This window comes from Triticum aestivum, chromosome 4D, assembly GCF_018294505.1.
Source record: "Triticum aestivum cultivar Chinese Spring chromosome 4D, IWGSC CS RefSeq v2.1, whole genome shotgun sequence".
NCBI lineage: Eukaryota > Viridiplantae > Streptophyta > Magnoliopsida > Poales > Poaceae > Triticum > Triticum aestivum.
In genome coordinates this window covers 72,271,243-72,288,426 of record NC_057805.1, presented here as the reverse complement: position 1 = coordinate 72,288,426, position 17,184 = coordinate 72,271,243, and the positions used below count along the sequence as shown (strand labels likewise).

The following is a 17,184-nucleotide window of genomic DNA, read 5'->3' as shown; positions in this document are numbered from 1 at the left end:
TTTATCTCTTTACCAAAACCTACTGTCGAACACCTGCAGTGCATGGTCATGTCAAATTCAGATAAATTCAGAGATTCAGTTCAGTGGCTACTGTCGTTTTCTTCAGAACAGGGCATCGATCTCGCCAGTGCCATCGCGTCGCCTTGCTCCTCGTCCTCGCCCTCTTGTTCCTGCACCGCACGAGTGCCTGGCACCTTGCGGGCGTCGGCGACGAGCAGCAGAAGGTGCGCCGCCCCGTGACCGATGCCGGCGGCGGCTTTGCGGACGCCAGCGGGAGACACGGCGCCGCCGACTCCACCCAGCGCCGCCCAAACCACCGGAGCCCGCCGCGTGGCCGTCCACTCCCCCGAATGCGCTGCCGCACTCGTCGTGAACCCCAGGGCGCGGAGCGCGCTCTCTGCCGCCGTTGAGCCCGTGCGGTCACCTCACCGTGGACAGACGCCATTACACCCAGACCAGCCCCGTTCAGCTGCAAATCGAGTCCAGTAACAGCCACTGATGCTGCTCGACCGCTCAAACCCCCTGACAACCCACTGCTCCGCCGTAATCGCTCGCCGGAGATTCTCCGTTCACGGCCACCCCGTCGAGCTGCCTATAAATAGGGGCCCCGAGCTTCAACTCGAGCACCCACCAGCCCTACACTTCCCCTAGAGCACGCACAGCCACTGGAAGAGCCGCGAGGGGGTCTCCTTCCTCGACTCCGGCCGCCGCGATCCGCCACGGGATCCAGCCCGATTCGCCCCCGTGTGTGCTCCGCAGTCTCCATTCTCTTGCCAGTAGCCTCCCCTTGCATCCCTCGTTCTGACCCGCGCCTCAATTCGTACTTTGCAGCCCTCCACCGGAGTTCCCCAACCTCACCCGAACCGCCGTCCGCCGAAGATAGTGTCGCCGTCGACGTGGTGCTCCCCGTTGGACGAGTCCACCACCCACCGACGCGGAAGAAGACACTGAAGCTCTTGGTACCCTCCGTTTCTCCTAACTCGCCGTGGTTCGACGCCGGCGTCCACCGCCGTCTTCGGGCGCCGGCGAGCTTTCAAACCTGACATGCGGGCCCCGCGTGTCAGCCTCTGTTTTATTTCCCCGAATCGTTTTCTGTTGGCGCCTTCGAGCAAAATACGTCTTCTCTCTTGCGCTTGCGCATTTCCAAACGAACCGTTTTCTGTTTTCTCAGTTAAAACCCTGGAACTTTTCTGTTTCATTACAGAAAGGTCCCTGGACAGAAACCTTTATAACTTTTTAATGAAAAGGTATTTTTGAGTGATTCTTTTTCTGTCAATCTCCAAATTTTGTCTAGTTTTTTATGGGATTTATTTGAAAAATATTTGGCAAAGTTTCTGTGCATGTGTTGGTTTTCACGTCAGTACCCCGTTTCGTGATTGCCGTAGGTTCCGGGAGAGGGGACGGAGCCGCGAACTTCGCCGAGCTAGACTCCGACTTCTCCGAACCAGGCAAGCATGTTTGAACATTTGATATGGCAGATGTTTTGCATGTTCATGTGAAAGTTTGTGCATGGCATGTGAGGGTCGATAAATACCTCGTTGCTTGTAAGGCAACGACCCGGTTGTTCCAAGGTTGCGATGGCCTCTGATGAGAGGTGGCCTAATCATGTGGTGACATGAAGGGCAGCAAGGTGGTACTGTTGTAGCATGCCAGCCTTGCGTCATCCGACTTTCTTCGACGTTAACGTGGTTGGAGCCACGTTATCGATCTTTTCCCGCATGTTCCAAGGTTGCGATGACCTCTGATGAGAGGTGGCCTAATCATGTGGTGACATGAAGGGCAGCGAGGTGGTACTGTTGTAGCATGCCAGCCTTGTGTCATCCGACTTTCCCGACGTTAACATGGTTGGAGCCGTGTTATCGTCCCTTCCCCTTTCCGTGCTACCACATGTCTCATTGCCAGGATACGGTTTAGTAAGTTGGTAACCTCTTTCCGTGTACACACCAAACAGAGAGGCCGGGATGATGGTACCTTGGCCCAGGATTAAAGCCAGTCATTCGGTCAGGGGGCATGGGTGTTTCCGGTTGGGACCGAGAGGGGGGCACCCCCTTATAGCGCGCGTATAGAAATTTGATCCCATGCTACGCGAGGTTGTAGCCTCCCCGACTCAGGGTTTTTCCTGAATGTTGCCGAGGGTGATCCCTGGCTTCGGATGGTTGAATTGGGTGTGTACTGGTTAGACGTGTTCCTTCCAGAACACCGTAGACGGAACTAGTCCCCGTGACTACTGAAATCCGTTGGCAGTGGTTAAGTACAAACTCTGCAGAGTCAATTCTTTCCAAATCATCGTATCCATGATCAGTAATGTAGACTTTACATCCAAATCTATCCGTGTGAAAATCTTGCCCCCGGTAAACAAGCTCAAGCGGTAAAATCTCAGTTTTATTGTTATTCCAGTTGATGGACTAACTTTATTTTGTGTCTCATGCTTGTGATAAATTATGTCTCCGAGCTATTGTATTAATGAGTTGTGATATAATCCCTTTAGGTGACGTCGCGCAGACGTCCGACTGTGGCGTGTACTCGTTTCTCACTTTCGATATAAGCCCTTTATGTGATGTCGCTCAGACGTCCGACTGCGGCATGCACTGTCTTTACTTTCTGTTATAAGCCCTTTATGTGGTGTCGCCCCGACGCCCGACTGCGGCATTGTATTTCCGCATTTTCCGCTCGAGGAGTCTTTCAGACACTCGTTTGGCACCTGTATTATTATTCCGCATTTTCCTCTCGAGGAGTCTTTCAGACACTCGTTTGGCACCAGTATTACTATTCTGCAATTTCCGCTCGAGGCGTCATTCAGACCCTCGCTTGGCACCCAGTATTTATTATCTCTATGTCTGATCGCACTGGTTAACTTATTCATATGCTTCATGTTTGCGTTTGTTATACCTTATGTCCGAACTGTCTTGCGAGTACTTCATAGTACTCACCTGGCTTGTTGATTTGGCCAGATGTTGACGAAGGCGATCTCTTGGATGAAGAGTTTGATAGCGCGTCCGACGCCTAGAGGAGTCCCAGTCAGTCCTGCGCGATCCCGGATATTGGTCACTTATGTTGTTTACGCTTCCGCCACCCGCAATAAGTCTTCTCGAGCCTCACTCCGACGCTCGAAGAGCTATAGTCTTCTGGAGTCATATCACTCGCCCCGCGGTGATATCTCCACCACCGTTTTTATCGTGAGTTAGTAGTTTGCCACCCTACCCGCTGTATTGTTTTATCGGCGTGCATGTAATAAATTGTTGGGCAGTCCCTGCTCAACCTTGTATTATATTTAGTACTCCTGGTATTTTTCTTCTGTGACCAATGTTTTGTCTATCAGTGAGAAGGAATTCTTCCTCACTGGTCCGTAAAAGGGATTGGTTTCTCAATAATTATTTTTATTGAAAAACCGGTCGTGACACATTCCCCCACCGGAAAAGAGAGGGTTCCGCCGCGGCAGCCTCCCCTCCGCTCTTGGGTGAGCTTTCCGGCGCTCCGGCCACGTAGGGCGGGAATACCGACGGCTACGCGCCTGCCACGCCCGTCAGGTGTTCGGCGATTTTTCTGCTTGGCGATGGACTCGGACGACGAGGAGGCATTCACGACGCTTTTGGAAGAGGAAGCCGATGTCGATGCCCAGGATGAATAACATCTCATGGTCCTCGCCACTCTGGCTGCCCTGTTCGCGAGCAATGCAAAACCGCGGCGAGGTGGCTCGGCGCCGGGCCGGCTGAAGGCAAAGCAGAGGCATCAACTGGAAGGCTATTGCTTGCTCTACTCCGACTACTTCGCCGACGCTCCACTACACGGCGAGGAAGTATTTCGGCGCCGTTATCGGATGAGCCGAAAGCTCTTCCTCAGGATTGTGAATTCCATCTGTGAGTTCGACAACTACTTCAAGTGCAAGAAGGATTGCACCGACACACTTGGATTCACCTCACTCCAGAAAGTGCACGACAGTGATGGCTCGTGTCCGCGTCAGTATTTTCCCCGAAGAGGAAGGGATGATGCAGCACAACTACGGTAGGTATTTCCCTCAGTGACGAGACCAAGGTTATCGAACTACTAGGAGAACCACGCAATACTATGTAAACGGTACCTGCACACAAAGAACAAATACTTGCAACCTGACGCGTAAGAGGGGTTGTCAATCCCTACTGGATAAAAGATAGATTGGTTTGTAGTAGATTGGATAAATAGATCTTGCGGAAACACGAAATAAAGTAAATAACCTAAAAATACAGCAAGGTATTTTTAGGTTTTTGGAATAATAGATCTGAAAATAAAAGAGGCAAATAATAGATCGGAAAGAAAATATATAAAGAATAGACCCGGGGCCCGTAGATTTCACTAGTGGCTTCTCACGAGAAAAATAACATACGGCGGGTAAATAAATTACTGTTGGGCAATTGATATAACTTCAAATAATTATGATGATATCCAGGCAATGATCATTATATAGGCATCACGTCCAAGATTAGTAGACCGACTCCTGCCTGCATCTACTACTATTACTCCACACATCGACCGCTATCCAGCATGCATACAGTGTATTAAGTTTATGGAAAAACGGAGTAATGCAATAAGAATGATGACATGATGTAGACAAGATCTATTCATGTAGGAATAGACCCCATCTTATTATCTTTAATAGCAATGATACATACGTGTCATGTCCCCTTCTGTCACTGAGATTGAGCACCGTACGACCAAACCCATCACAAAGCACCTCTTCTCATGGCAAGAAAATCGATCTAGTTGGCCTAACTAAACCAAAGTCCAAAAAGAAATACGAGGCTATAATCAATCATGCATATAAGAGATCAAAACTCAAATAACTTTCATGGATAAAAATAGATCTGATCATAAACTCAAAGTTCATTGGATCCCAACAAACACACCGCAAAAAGAGTTACATCAAATAGATCTCCAAGAGACCATTGTATTGAGAATCAAAAGAGAGAGAGGAAGCCATCTAGCTACTGCCTACAGACCCGTAGGTCTACAATGAACTACTCATGCATCATCGGAGAGGCACCAATGAGGATGATGAACCCCTTCGTGATGGTGTCTGGATTGGATCTCGCGGTTCTGGAACTTGCGACGGCTGGAATTGTGTTTCGTCGAATCCCCTAGGGTTTTTGGATTTTCGGGGTATTTATAGAGCAAAGAGGCGGCGCGGGAGGCCACCGAGGTGGGCACAACCCACCAGGGCGCGCCTGGTCCCCCAGGCGCGTCCAGGTGGGTTGTGCCCCTCTCGGGGCACCCCTATGGTACTTCTTTGGCCCAAGTTGTTCCTTCTGGTCCAGAAAAATTCTGCAAAAAGTTTCGCTGCGTTTGGACTCCATTTGGTATCGATTTTCTACGAAGTAAAAAACAGGAACTGACACTGGGTACTATGTCAATAGGTTAGTCCCCAAAAATGATATAAAGTTGCTATAAAATGATTGTAAAAATTAGGGGTGGGCGTTCGGTATAAACCGAATTTTCCGTTTCTACCGTTTAGTTTTTATTCAAATTCGGTTTGCAGAACTAGAAACTGAAAATTCAAACATAAAATAGGAAACCGAAAATTCGGTTAACCGACTGATTCAGTGTGGTATTCGGTTAATACCGAATGGACCTTGCGTTCAACAAATATGGTCAGAGCACCTTCTTATATAGCCGCAAGTCCCCACCTTTTTTCCTTAGCCAAGCGATGTGGGACTAAAGTTACCCTGGTCGAACACCCGCACGCCACTGCCTTTTTTAACGAAGAGCGACACGGGCTGCGAGATGCCATTCACAAGAATACTGGGCCTTCATAGTGTACTACCACGTACGTGTGGTCAGCCCACGTACACGTGCTTGCGGCCACTGACTCGTACCTTGGCTAGCTACGTGGGCACCGTTCCCACAAAAAAATAAAAAAGCTACGTGGGCACCGAGAGGCTAATCTTTCTACTGTTCGTTGATTACTTCGGTTTCTGCTTCGGTGAATCGGTATTAAACCGAAGCTGCCGAATTTAATTCGGTTAACAAAGATGAAAACCGAAATTTACTGTAGCAGCAAGAAAAACCGAAAATTCGGTTTTTTCGGTATCAGCTTCGGTTCATCGGTTTTTATGCCCACCCCTAGTAAAAATATCCAAGAATGATAATATAACAACGTGGAACAAGTACAAATTATATATATGTTGGAGACATATCAGACAACTATGAGGATGCTTGCATACGGAGTTCCCGGTGATTCACTGGAAGACTATGGATGCATGGCCGAGTCCACAACCATTGCGTGTTTGTACAAGTTCTGTAGGTAGTGGTGGTAGTGTTTGGACCGCAATACTTGCGATCACCCAATGCCGAAGACACTGCTCGGATCATAGCACAGAATGCAATAAGAGGATTTCCTGGGATGCTTGGAAGTATCGACTGCATGCATTGGAAATGGAAAAACTGTCCATTTGCTTGGCAGGGGATGTACAAAGGCGCCAAAGACGATTGCAGTGTGGTACTTGAGGCAGTGGCCACACACGACCTCTGGATTTGGCACTCCTTCTTTGATATGCCAAGAACTCACAATGACATCAACGTACTGCAGGGCTCCCCTGTCTTTGCCAAGTTTGTTGAAGGTCATTCTTCTATGATGAACTTCGAGGTCAATGGGCGACACTACAATAAGGGATACTACCTAGCAGATGACATCTATCCGAGATGATTCACATTTGTGAAGACTGTCTCACACCCTGTGCCAGGAGGCAAGAACTCCCATTTTGCGAAGTTCAAGAGGCTTGCAGGAAGGATGTTGAACGGACATTTGGTGTGCTCCAATCTCGATTTGCTGTTGTCCGGTACCCCGCTCAGACCTGGTCGAAAGATCAAATGTGGGAGGTCATGACTTGTTGTGTCATCTTGCACAACATGATTATTGAGAGCGAACGGGAAGAGTCAGTGTTTGACACTGAACCGTATTACAGGCAGGGTCCTCTTGCTCAAGTTGATCACCAGCTACCGGCAACCGGACTGCCTTTCTTAATATGTGTCAGGAGATTCGAGACCCACAGGTGCATCAACAACTTCAGCAGGATCTGGTGAAGCACTTATGGAGGCTCAAGGGCAATGCCTAACTCGATGTGTGATGAAATATTAGTATTTATTTGTTGAACTATTTGTTGAATTATATGTTTTTTTTAAAAATGTGATAAAAAATGTTGAATTTGTATGATTTGTATTGATTTATTGAACAATTTGATTTGTATTGATTTTCTGTGATGAACTATGTGATAAAAAATAACTTCTGTTGAATTTGTGCCGAAGCACGTCGAATATGGACCGAATTAGTCCATTTGCGTTGATAGTGGACCAATGTGTGTCGAAAGTGGACTGAGAAGTGGGCCAAATTGCGCAAAAATGGGCCATAATCGATGTCTGAGACGATCTTGGGACGGCGACTTGGAATCCGACCATCTCCATCGATTTTTCTGCCGATGCGCCTCAGACAATGTTATTTCAAGCCCGTGGGGCTGAACGGCCGGAGATGTTCTTACACCGGAGAACTTCGGTGGGTTTAACCGAATGCCCATGCCGTCCCGGCCCCGGGAAATTCATTTTTCGAAACACATTGAACGGTAGCGGTGGCATGGCCTCACCATCCGCGACACCTCACCCCAAATAAAATCCCCCGCGCCTCTTCCCGCCCCTGCTCCCCGCTCCCCCGCCTCCGCCTCCGCCACCACCACACTCTACGCTGTCCCGATGACGCCGTCGCACGCCCCCGCCCCCGCCGCGCCGGCCGCCTCCTCCGGCGGCGGGCGGAGGACCGCGACGTTCGCGGGCGCCAGCGTGTTCCTCTCGCGGAAGCTGGTGGCCCCCGAGGTGTTCGACGCCGTTCACGACGCGCTCCGCCTCAACGGCGCCGATGTCCTCCTCTGCGCCGACCCTACCCGCACGGGGCCCCTCGACTACCACGTCATCTCCTCCTCCTCCCACGTACGCCCCCCCCCCCCCCCCCCCCCCCCCCCCCCCCTCCACCGTCGCCGCGCTGCGCGGCGCGACCTCCGCCAACACCGAATCCCTAATTGACCCCTTCCGTTTCCGCCCATGTCTTCTGCAGGAGAGGTTCGCGGATCTGAAGGACAAAGGCTGCAATCTGCTAGGTAATTCGGTTGGCAGTGCTAGTGTTAGTTTCCTTGTGTAGTTGTAAGCTGTGACTGTGAAATCTATCCGGTGGAAACACCGAAATTAGCTCAGGTGCCCGTGAAATTCAGCACTAGCTGGCTTGTCCAGCCTTGCCATTGGGGAGCATGTTCCTAGGATTTTTGAGTTTGTGCATCCTTACTCCATATAAGCAGATAGTTTACAAACTTTTACACAGTCTGGTACCTTGATGTTTCAATGTTGCAGATGTCAACGCGGTACTTTGCCATCAGTTACCGAGGACCATTACCCAGAAAAATCTCGATGCAACCTCTAAAACTTTCTCGTTAAAAATGAAGATAGCGTCACACACGTTTTATTTACTCTATACGGCTTTGTGTTAATACAGAGCGAAAAATGTGATGTGGTTCCTACTAAACTAGTAGTACACAATTTTGTTTGGTCGGAGTATTTCCACAACCAGTTTCTGCGTTGGTGTTCATTGTAAGACCAGATTTATTTTTTTACAGGACCACAATGCATCCTTTCCTGTGCTAAGGAGCATCGTTCCCTGCCTAAACAAGCTTATACTTGTTGTCTTGCAATGGATGGGGTTACTATACTCTGTTCAGGCTTCGAGAAAGATGAGAGGGTATGTGTTATCACGTATCGGAACTTGTCTACCTGTTGCAGCTTCATCAGCTAACGCATGATGCATGTATCTCAAGTTTGTTTTTGTTCTTCCAGGCCAGGATTGAACAATTAGTGACAGCTATGGGAGGTCTTTTGCAGACTAAAGTGTCCATGGATGTTAACTTTGTCGTTGCAAAGGATGTCTTGGCTGCCAAATATAAAGTAAGTTACGCTGAAAGCTGTTAATATGGGATGGAAATCATTTGTTAATTGCCGTTGCAGTCAGTTTGGTAGGAGAAACTAAATATGCTTACCAAACAGGTAATATGGACTGCTAATTTGCTGTGTAGCCCATCTAGTTGTGAAGTCCTCAAAGTTCAAAACTAGTTCTTTCATAATGTTATCATAGAGATGGCTAATATATTACATACTGCGCATAAAATATCCTCATTTTTTCGCTAGGGTTCGAAGTACTGCTTAATGGTGTACTTAGTGGTAGTTTAGTTTATCGATGCTCTTGGTGCTTCCAAAACTAATACTCATTTGAGGTGTCCTTTTGCTGCCATCATTCTGGTCTGGTGTCCTACTCCCCTGTTTGGCTTTGTTATTTACCTTACACATTTCTCCTTTTGTATCCTCTTAGGTTTTTTAGCCTAAGAATAACTCTGGTTTATTAAAAGGAACCTGAGTCAAACTGTATATTATTTTTTGTGCAAGTAATCCCAGTTTTCATAATAGAACTGAAAACTATAAACTGGCGAACCCAAAGTTCATCTTCTGAACAGCCCACATCAGAGAATGTTGAAAATATAGAGGTATCAACCCAATGCAGGGGATACAATTTAGCCTGATGCACACATGAGTGGCAGTGCATCTTGCAAGTTGCAACGGAAGCATGTGAGAATGACAATAGGAAATGAGAAATAGTGTATGAGACATAACATGAAAATAGTCAGCCATCTTTCCATGTAGTCGTCTTCAGTCTTTTCTGCTACACCCCTCAGCTTTGTACATCTTCTTTATGGATCTGAAAATCTCTACTCACACATGTTCTTTCATCTCCTTCGTTTGATCCTCTAAGGATTCCTCTGATGATTTCTTTTGTATTTATTTTTAGCATGCGTGATCACTAGTTTGGAGCTGCTTTTGCAGCCGAATGTATTTAGGTCAAAAAAAATTTCAGCGTTTTTATGGGACATTTATTTGATTGCTAGAAAAAGAGGTTATTAATATTACCAAAATTGTAAACTGAAATAACAGATTATATGCTGCTACCATGCCAAACTAAGCCGTAAATCTGATGGTTGTCATTTTATTTGATCTCTAGCTCCCCACAAGCCCACAACCTAAACAAAATATGTTTCTAGGTTGTTGGCATTTTATCATCTGTGCTGCAAACCGTAGATGAAAATACTATTTGTTTTAACTGCTCATTTTAAGGTTGATATTCTCAATGCTTAGCAGAGCTGTTTCGTTCAACTCGTTAGGGCTGGTTGTAATATTTTTGCTGTTTGCTTTTTTCATGCCAGGTTTGTATAGCTTCCCTATTATAAGTTCACCTATAGAGTTTCTTTATGTTTGGAGGCTCTTTTGCTGTAAAGGTGGCAACACTAGTTACTGATTTCTGTTACCTTCTTTAACCTTAGTCTGGAAGCAAGAATTGTTTTGTGGTGTCATATCGTGCGAGGATCGATACTGTTGGGCTGACTAATGGGGACGTGCTTCAATGTTTTTGTGTACTGCAGTGGGCCGTGAATAGCCTGAAGAAGCCTATTGTCAATAGGAACTGGTTGGAGCAATGCTGGATCGAACATCGTGTTGTGCCTCACGAACCTTACAGGATTCTTCCTTTTACTGGGTTGAATATTTGCATCACAAAACTAGATGCAGGTACATGCCTAACAAACCTTGAATGATTCATTGTTAATTCTTTTACTTGGTTGAACCATTGAATAGATATGTCACCAAACTAGATGCAGGTATTTAGAACCGGCGATGGAAGGCTGGAAGCAACTTCGACCTTCTTTCAACCAATATGTTTTACTTTGCATCTCTATTAAAATTTGTAGTTGTTAACTGTGGGAATAATTTTACCAAATGAAATATGATAATGAATATTGATTTGGCCAAGGTTCTTAGACCGGCAGCAGATGTTAACAGTAGTTGCAGAAAATTGGTCTATGGTGGTATTACTTGAAATCCCTGACCATGAAAATCTATTAACAGTAGTTGCACCAAATCTTCAAATAGCGGAGATAGCATCCGCTAGCGCAATAGCGTCCGCTATTGCTCAAATTAAATGTCATTACTTTTTGTTAATGATCTAGAAATATAAACAATAATCTAGTGTTTTTATAATTCCGCTACATGGACATAGCGCCTGCAATATCGCCCGCTATCCGCTATTTAAAACCATGTCATTTAAGAAGAAGCTACCACTAGTATCTCTTCACCACTACATCTGGCAATATATGCTTTATCCTGTTGGATGTTTGTTTACTTCATTTGTCTTACCCCGTTTTCTTTTGTTTAATCAGATAAACGGAAGGAGTTGATGGAAATAATAGAGCAGAATGGTGGCCAGTATTCAGCAAATCTTACAAAGAAGTGCACTCATTTAATTGCAAATATATCCTTTTGGTGCTTTCTGCTTTTGCTCTCAGTTTGAGATTTCATCTGATCAAATTGACAAATTATTTTTACTGGCTTCTTTCCTTTTTGAATTTTAATGGAATAGGTTTTGAGATACCTCCTTGTGAATTGACCAATGATGTGATCCTCCACCCTGTATTTGTTTCCCACACTGCTGTAAAACAGCGAATAGAGCAGAAAAGGGATGTTACTCCAGTTAATTTCAATGCTGCTCATGTCTCAGTCACTTTAAGCAGTTAAGTTCTGCATTAAAAGATTTGGTGCTTTGGTCTGCCACATGTAAGCATGTAAAGATGTCTTACGAGTGAGGCACCTATGAGAGTTGTTGACACATCGGCAGAAATGTGACTAAATTTCATAATCAGCGGTCTGTCTGGGCACTCGACAGTGAAATCATACACCAATTTAGTTTGTAGGAGGTATATGCACACATACTCTGTTGCAGGAATGCAAGCGTACTCAGCTAACAGGCTAGAAAAGTTAGTTCTAAATTCCTTAAGGCACGTTGTATTTATTCCAACAATTAAACACTGATATTAGCCTACCCCAACTTGTTTGGGACTAAAGGCTTTGTTGTTGTTGTTGTTGTTGTTGTTGTTGTTGTTGTTGTTGTTGTTGTTGTTGTTTGTGATGAAACACTGATATGAAACATCAGGCTATCAGAGTTAATTTTTGCTTTATAATTGGTTGCACATGTTGTCTCACATTCGATAAATGCTCTCCAATTCCCGTACACCTTTCTCAAAAATAGCGCGCTGGTTTGCTACATGTATCTCTATTATTTATCAGGAAATCGAATCTTGAGGGAACTTTTCTTAACATGTTATTACGAACCTGGCGGTGACAAGTATCTTGTAGCTAAAAAATGGGGTAATATTCACATTGTGGATCGGAGATGGGTTGACCAATCTGTTGCTCGAAGAGGTAATTATCAAGATGCATGGGCGTTTCATTGACTTTGATGCTGATATTGTCTTGTTTCTCCAATAGAAATGAGCTAGTAAGGTTAAAAAAATAAAAAGTAACCACATGTTTTTTCTTCTTTGGAACACAGCTTATCTAGATGAAAGTGCCTATGTCATTGGCCAGAGTTCTTCTAACTATAATGGCATAAAGGGCTCCCTTAAAGAGCAACGGAACCCAATGAGCAGTGCAAGTTTTCAATCTGTTCCAGCAGTATCAGTTGATGATTCAGTATCAATGTCACAGTATGCGCCAGTTTCTTCCGGTTATGCTTCAAAGATCTGCAACACTGATATTGTCAGTGCACCTTGTGTCCAAGAGACAAACGAGATGCCGGTTGAGAGTCATGTAGCTGAGGACTCAGAGGCTGAAGATGACGATCTGTACTTATCAAATTGCAGAATTTCTCTTGTGGGTTTTGAGGAGAAAGAGTTGTCAAGGTTAGTCATGATGATACGTAATGGTGGTGGATCCCGGCATGTTATGTTGAGTGAGAGGCTTACTCATATTATTCTAGGTGCACCTTCAGAGGAGTAAGTTCATTTCACCGTTTCTTCTGCATACACTAAGTTCTGTATTAACCGGTTGCAGTTACAGTTAATGATGCTTATTTGCCTTAGCAGAGAAAAAAAAGAGGTAAGACGCCTTGCTGCTTGGGGTGTGATAAATGTGGTAAAGGTAAAATGGTTGGAAGACTGCAATAAAATAAAAACGGAAGTCAAAGTATCCGCAGCTCATTTGGCTAGCGAGTTGCTCTCGAAAGGTACGGAAGCATCAGATTTAGTTGTATTTCAGATTGTTGAATGGGTCACCAAAAAACATGTTGTCCTGGCTGACTTTGTTTTATATTCATTTTCTACCTTCTGAACTCAGAATTTCCGTTTGTGGGTATGGAAAAATCTGCTGCTACACGTGAAACAAAGGCAGCCAAAAGTTCACATGGAATATTCCATGTTCCAACTGTCAATGATTCACATGATAAGCAGCTCGCAAAAGATCCGTCATCTGAAAGAAAACCAGCCATGGGCAAACATGAAAACATGAATAATACCCGAGCAGCAACTAGGTCTGCAAAATCAAGCCAACAGAATGGATTGACCAGTTCTGGCAAAGCAACTTCTTCTGCAGTGAATTCACAGAGTAGCACCACTTCAAATATTTTCGAAGGGAGAACATTTTGTTTCTCAAATTCATTTTCTCATGATCGGGTATGCTATGGTGTAATTATTTTAGTAATTTGTTTTACCAGTATCACTTCTTAATTTGTGCCGTCAACTTCTCCACTTGGATGACTTTTACTTCAACCTTTACTATATAATAGTATTACTGGGACAAGCAGACCAACAGTAAATATGGTGTTCACACTTTCTAATATTAGAGGCTGATCCATCAACTTGTGAAGACATTGCTTTTCAGTGAAGTTGCTAGGTGTAGTGCACAGAGTTAAAATTGCCTAATCATATTCATCGATTCAGTGCCTTTGTTTTTCATCATTTGCCTTGTTTTCCACTTTATTTGCTTTCCTGTTGATGAAGTGCCTATGTCCATCTTAACCAGAGACCGGAGGTAATCGATTGGGTCAGAAAAGGGGGAGGCACTATGGCAGTGGATGATGCACAAGCAACTGCTGTGGATTTCATAATTGAGTGCCATGGACAGAACAACATGCAATGTGACTACTCTCATTCAACCGTTGTTTCAACTCAATGGATAGCCTCATGTATTGAGGTGCATGTTTATGTTCTCATGGTTGCTTCTTTACTCTGTATTCAAGAAGCAGATGGTCCATCATACCCTGCGCTTCTACTTGCAAATGTCTATAAGCTTCCAGTTCTTACATACAAATTCTTGTACAGGTGGGCCACTTGCAAGATGTTGGAAGTCATCCTATCTTCTCTCCTTTGCGGTGTCGCATCCCATTCCCAGGGTTTGAAGACTTCCGTTTCTGTGTTTCACAGTATGATGAGAAAGAGAGAGTTCTGCTTAAGAACCTCTGTCTTACTCTAGGAGCTAAATTCACAGAGAAAGCATCGAAAAGAGTGAACCATCTTATCTGTAAATTTGCAAGCGGTCCAAAGTATGAGGCTTACCATAATAAGAGAATTCCAACCATTACCACAGAGTGGCTCTTCGAATGTGTGAGACAGGTATCCCTTTTTCATGCATAGTTTTGAGCATATCCAAAATTTGCCTGCCAATTATTTTCTTATTAATGATATATAGGTTGTATGGGATTGATTAACAGCACAACAAATTGTCATCGCAGGACACCATTATCCCTTATGACCAGTTTCAGCCGAAACCACCTACTTCTCAGGACAAGGATGCCGGTATGTGCACTGTTAGTCAATTTCCGACACAAGCCGCCAATACGACCTCTAAATTTGATTGCCCTGAGCCACTTAGTGAGCCTCAAGTACCAAGAAGCAGTTCAAAACACAGCTCAGGTAATTGTCCATTGCACAATTTGTAAAAATATTTTCTTGTCACAGACTCACCATGGTAGCTTGGCAGGCTCCTCTGTTAGTGAGGAGAAAATTGCTTCTTCTGTTAACAAAAGAAGACGATCCGGAACAGCCAAGGCTAATGATACATCTACAAACATTGGACGAACAGAGAAACATTCGGACAGCAGCTCTGCTCTGGGTGTTGCAGACTCCATAAAGGACTTCGAGGACCTACTGGTTCAGTCATCCAGGGTATGTGGTTCTTACTTTACTATTTGCACAGCATGCCATGTTTATAGGAATTTGAATATAAGTGGCAACTTCACACCTTTTTTAACGGCCAATGCAGGATCCTGCACTTGATGCTTCTGTTGTAGGTCAAGATGAGGAACCTCAACCTGTGCCAGATAATGCTTTCACTTCCCTATACAATGACATGAAAACCCGCTCAAATAACTGGTAATTGTTATGATTATACATCGGAAACGTATCTTCTGTCTTATCACTCGCCTGCACATTCAAATAATTCCCTTTTACCATGTGTTCCCTTCAGGCCACAGAAGCAACACATGCCCCCTGGCAAGAATGTCAAGAGCCCAGACTCCACCCGGGCCCCTGTCCCAACTCCCTATCTACCTTTCAGCGAAACGCAGACAGATTCTCAGGTGTGCATTGTACCTTACAACCAACACTTTCTCCCTTGGGAGGTCACAACTGGCATGACCGCTCAGCTCATGTAACCTCTGGTTTGTCATGCAGATCATCGGGTATGAAGAAGATTTGACTGGCATGCAGAAGATCATTGACAGAGTTAGTTCTCAAAAAAAGACCATCGACAGTTCAGGCACCGACAGTTCAGTCATGGGGCATCAATGGGACTCCCTCAAATGAAACGGCATGTCTTGAGTTAGATACAAAGCTGGTCATCTATCTAATTGCAGCGAGATCTGCTGCCCGATGATTCCGACACAGGAGATCAAAAGAAACATCATCGAATCTGCTTTCCCTGCCTCGTTGTCCGCAAGATGGATGTAGGAGTATGAACTCTGGGTTTTTTTCCTACTCAGGAGACATCTTGTGCTGGTGGCACAATAGCAGAAGATTGTCGTGGGATGTATATGTCTGTCGCAATTTTGTAGAGCGACTCAAGACTGTTGTGCTTCCTTTTCCCGAGAAGGCGGTCTGAGACTCTGGCCTGTGTGTTTGCTGTCGGACCTGTTTTCTTGATTAGTGTGATTTTCTACTGACTTGATGCTGGATTACTGAGCATGTGAACATGCCCGTACAGATGTGGCAATGTAATATATGCTGATTAGATGCTTGTATAGTTGTGTCTGTCTTTTTCTTGAGATGGTTGAGTCCTCCTTTTGCTAGATATGGTTCAAGTCCTCCTTCCTGTTTGTTTTGTCCTGTTTTGTAGATATCACAGGTTAGATAATGTGCTTGGTTCATGTGAGCACATTAACATATGATTTTGCAAAATTATAGGTGTGCCAGGCAGGAACAGAGTTACGGTAAAATGTTATAGGCAGAATGTATCTTTGTTGATGCCTTATTTTATTTCATCACTGGGTCATAATATAGCCATGCATTTTTTAGCACTTCCTCTAATCCAAATTAATTGATGCAACCTCTGTCCAATGTCCATTGCGCTTTTCGAGCCGCAGTTGCTCACGTTGGTTAAGTTTATAATCAAACTTAAATCTCTAAAAGCATGGACGCACTATATTATGAAATGGAGGGGTATATTACTCCGGTGATGCCAGGCTCTTCAGAAAATTAACAAAATCTTGGCACGAATCGACTCATTCACATTAGCCAGCAATAGCCAACATGCCATGCAACAAAGGGATAGAATGGATGCGAAGTGTTCACTGGCTAGAAATATCTTTGGGCCTCGCGGGAGAGTTGTCCTTGCTCGTCGTTGAGTTGGATGCATTCGCGGGCGTCCAACCCGATCGATATGGGGCGTGCCTGCCTACTCGGTAGAAACCCGGACGTCGTCGCCGGCGGCGGCAGCGCTAAGGACGGGAATGGACCGAGGAAGCATGTAACAAGAACACGGACATCGTCACTAAGCGAACGCCTGTAGACGAGTTGGAGCTAGCCCCTTCCTACGATATGAAGAGTTGTTGCCCAGGATATCGAGCCGCCATCTTATGGAGCCGCTGCTGTCGCCTCCTCGTCGGTCGAAGTCAAGATTAATGTGTGAGGAGGCCTAACAAAAATTAAAACGGAACTGTTAAATCTCAGTCGATTAAGACTTAACGAAGTCTTAATCGATGCTTTATCCATGAAAACTTACATGGAGATTTGTATAATTTTCTCTCTCTTTTTTATATGTCCTGTCACTTGAAGTCTCAGTCGACTGAGATTTAGCAATTCCGTAATTCAA

General features: G+C 45.0%; 1 protein-coding gene across 3 annotated transcripts; it reads left to right on the top strand.

The window, feature by feature from the left end:
* The first annotated feature begins 7,583 nt into the window (after positions 1 to 7,583).
* LOC123096291 (DNA topoisomerase 2-binding protein 1-A) lies at positions 7,584 to 16,189 on the top strand. 3 transcript variants are annotated; one of them, XM_044517985.1, is made up of 17 exons: positions 7,584 to 7,947; positions 8,072 to 8,114; positions 8,625 to 8,746; positions 8,842 to 8,949; positions 10,473 to 10,617; positions 11,265 to 11,356; positions 12,210 to 12,303; positions 12,434 to 12,875; positions 12,963 to 13,105; positions 13,216 to 13,550; positions 13,900 to 14,070; positions 14,199 to 14,489; positions 14,609 to 14,789; positions 14,959 to 15,041; positions 15,139 to 15,248; positions 15,343 to 15,454; positions 15,549 to 16,189. In XM_044517985.1, the coding sequence occupies exons 1-17, from the start codon at positions 7,714 to 7,716 to the stop codon at positions 15,678 to 15,680; spliced, it is 2,838 nt and encodes a 945-aa protein (XP_044373920.1). In that variant the 5' UTR covers positions 7,584 to 7,713; the 3' UTR covers positions 15,681 to 16,189. The 3 variants fall into 3 exon arrangements, with proteins under 3 accessions (XP_044373920.1, XP_044373918.1, XP_044373919.1); XM_044517983.1 differs by having other exon boundaries at positions 7,587 to 7,947; positions 14,857 to 15,041; XM_044517984.1 differs by having other exon boundaries at positions 7,589 to 7,947; positions 12,966 to 13,105; positions 14,857 to 15,041.
* The last annotated feature ends 995 nt before the right edge of the window (positions 16,190 to 17,184 follow it).

Excerpts from the sequence above, each read along its gene's own strand:
- LOC123096291 (XM_044517983.1), top strand. The coding sequence starts at position 7,714 with ATGACGCCGTCGCACGCCCCCGCCCCCGCCGCGCCGGCCGCCTCCTCC. Across the intron at positions 13,106-13,215 it reads TAGCGAGTTGCTCTCGAAAG|AATTTCCGTTTGTGGGTATG; the intron begins GTACGGAAGCAT and ends TTCTGAACTCAG. Across the intron at positions 14,790-14,856 it reads CAGTTCAAAACACAGCTCAG|GCTCCTCTGTTAGTGAGGAG; the intron begins GTAATTGTCCAT and ends GTAGCTTGGCAG.